We start from the raw sequence: 2,412 nt of genomic DNA on the forward strand, positions 1-2,412 counted from the left end.
GGAATTGGCCTAGGACAAGCTCTATCTTTGACAGTCATATATCCTTGTGCTTAAGTCACTATAGTTCCGAAAGATGGAGATAACTTCATAGATTTAGCCACTTTTACCTTGCTATTAAGTATCATCTTGATCGCTGCTGCGGCCAGTATTTGTATTAAGAATTCAGGCATGTTTTTTTTTTTTTTTTGCCAAGCTGTTTACCCTTTTACACCGTCAACACAATCTCAAATCAGACGCACATTAAACATCTCACGCACTGTCCGTTGTGGAAATGGGTTCTTCATGCAGTCAAGTTTTTCTTTTCTTCACTTTTAAATTGCAAAACATAAAAAAGGACTCGAGCTCAAACTTAAGAGCTTATGATTATCATGATGATATTGTCCGAGGGTGCCCCCTTGTATTACCACTATTTCGCAAGCACCCTGCCATAATAATTATAGTAATAACAATAAGAAGATGAAGAAGAAGAAGAAGAAGAAGAAGAACAACAACAACAACAACAGTAACGTCTTATTTATCCAGGTTACCCTGTCCAATGTTACCACTGCTCCGCCAGAGGGCCCTGCCATTATTCTTACCCTAGCGTTGCAAGGTACCCATTTATACACCTTGGTCGAGAGGGACATGGTGGGTAAAAACATCTTGTCCAAGGGAAATAGAACTCGGGTCCTCCGATTGGGAGTCCACTATGCCACAGCGCCCCCTCACTGTAGCGTTGCCATATACCCATTTTTCATCTTGGTCGAGAGGGGGCATGGTTGGTTTAAACAAAAAAATCTTGTCCAAGGACGTAAGTGCTGGACTAGATGCGAACTCGGTTCCTTCGTTTGGGAGTTAGGAGTCTTATCCACATGCCACAGTGCCCACACTATTCAGTTAGAGGATTATAAATTAAACAAAATTATGTAGATAGTATACTAACACAGCATGAAAAATAATGAACAAGCACACTGCCACAACGTTGGGGCTCTTGCATGTGGCAAAAACAAATATATTACATTTGCATATTGCTTGAGCTCACACCACTCTCACTTGCGGCGACGCTACACTTGTCCGATTTGTCGTCAGAAAGCATCTTTTTTGTGGGAGGTGACTTTTTTCCAGTAATGCCAATGAACCCTGTCACAATCAAAGCAGTTCCTACAATTGTGATGTAATTGGGGACGGTACCAAAAAGAAAGTATTCAAAGACAAACGCAAACATGACGTCGCTCGAATGGATTAACGACACGTTCGCAGCCCGCTGAGATTTTAGGGCTATGAAGACTAAAACCTGTGAGAGGAAATTGCAAATGCCGTTCAATATGATTGAGATGCGATCCAAGCCGCATCCAGGGAGAGACCATTGGTTGGTAGAGGAAGTCACTACTGCGGTGAAGCACACGCCGAATGAAGAGTAGAGGGTGAGCATGACCATGGGGGTCATGCCGTACAAGCCGAGTTTCCGCAAGATGATGATGATGACGGAGTTTAAGAAGGCTGCCAAGAGACTTAGCAAGGCGCCCAGGACGCTGGAACTTGACTCAGAATCCTCATGCTCCGAGAGGTCAAAAAGGAAAGTGGGCTGCGCCACCAGAAACACTCCTGTTAGCATAACCAGGCCTAAGACGGCGTCCAGAATCGAAAACTTCTCCTTTAAGAGCAGCCAACCTAAGAGACCAGTGAACAAGGGACTGCAGTATTGTATCGCCTTCGCGTTGGCCACAGGCATGATTTGGTACGTGTAGAAAACGACAATTGTGTTGGTGGACCCGAGGATGGAGCGCAAGAGTAGGACGATGTAAGCCGCTCGTGAATATTTGAAGGATGGTCTTTGAAATACTATGATAGGAACACAAATTATAAGCTGGATGGCAAAGCGGGTGAAAGATATCTCATTTGCTGACACTGATCCCTCCAGCTGCTTGACGGTCATGCCAGAAAAGGCTATGACGAGGGCTGACAAGACAGTAAACCAGATGCCCCTTTGCTTCAACAGCATGTCCTTACGTTGTAGCGATTTGTCATTCTGTTGCAGTGCACTGGTGGTGTTCTGTGTGTCTAATTCGTGAGTAGCTGTATCGCCTTCGAACGCTTTATTGTCCGAGCCAGCTCCTGCCCCACCACTACAAGATCGCCGATGAAGGCCTAGTACACTGTTCATGTCGGGATCAGTCCAATCTTCCAGCGTCTCCTGCCCACTATTTAGACTTTCAGCCATCGTGTCCGGGATCGTTAATTAACAATGACCCTCTACAGTAAAGATACAGATTTGAAATTCTAAACTCTTTCGCGACATGATCAGTTCTGGCTGAATCTGATGACCCTGAATAATCCTATCGTAATGGAGACTTTGAAGCCCATCACTTACGCTATTGCCACATGACATCAACAACACACTCATTCTTGAACTTTGCTCATCAGTTTGACGCT

General features: G+C 44.7%; 1 protein-coding gene across 1 annotated transcript; it reads right to left on the bottom strand.

Moving 5' to 3' along the window:
• Positions 1 to 994: 994 nt before the first annotated feature.
• LOC139732563 (solute carrier family 35 member G1-like) lies at positions 995 to 2,200 on the bottom strand. The gene has a single exon (XM_071643419.1). It carries the CDS (start codon positions 2,198 to 2,200, stop codon positions 995 to 997), a length of 1,206 nt encoding a protein of 401 aa, XP_071499520.1.
• Between the last annotated feature and the right edge of the window lie 212 nt (positions 2,201 to 2,412).

The sequence above is a fragment of the Diadema antillarum genome, unplaced genomic scaffold, assembly GCF_040938485.1.
Source record: "Diadema antillarum isolate AM-2024a unplaced genomic scaffold, OU_Dant_1.0 scf00000024, whole genome shotgun sequence".
Lineage (NCBI taxonomy): Eukaryota > Metazoa > Echinodermata > Echinoidea > Diadematoida > Diadematidae > Diadema > Diadema antillarum.

Coding starts and splice junctions, on each gene's coding strand:
- LOC139732563 (XM_071643419.1), bottom strand. CDS start 2,200: ATGGCTGAAAGTCTAAATAGTGGGCAGGAGACGCTGGAAGATTGGACT.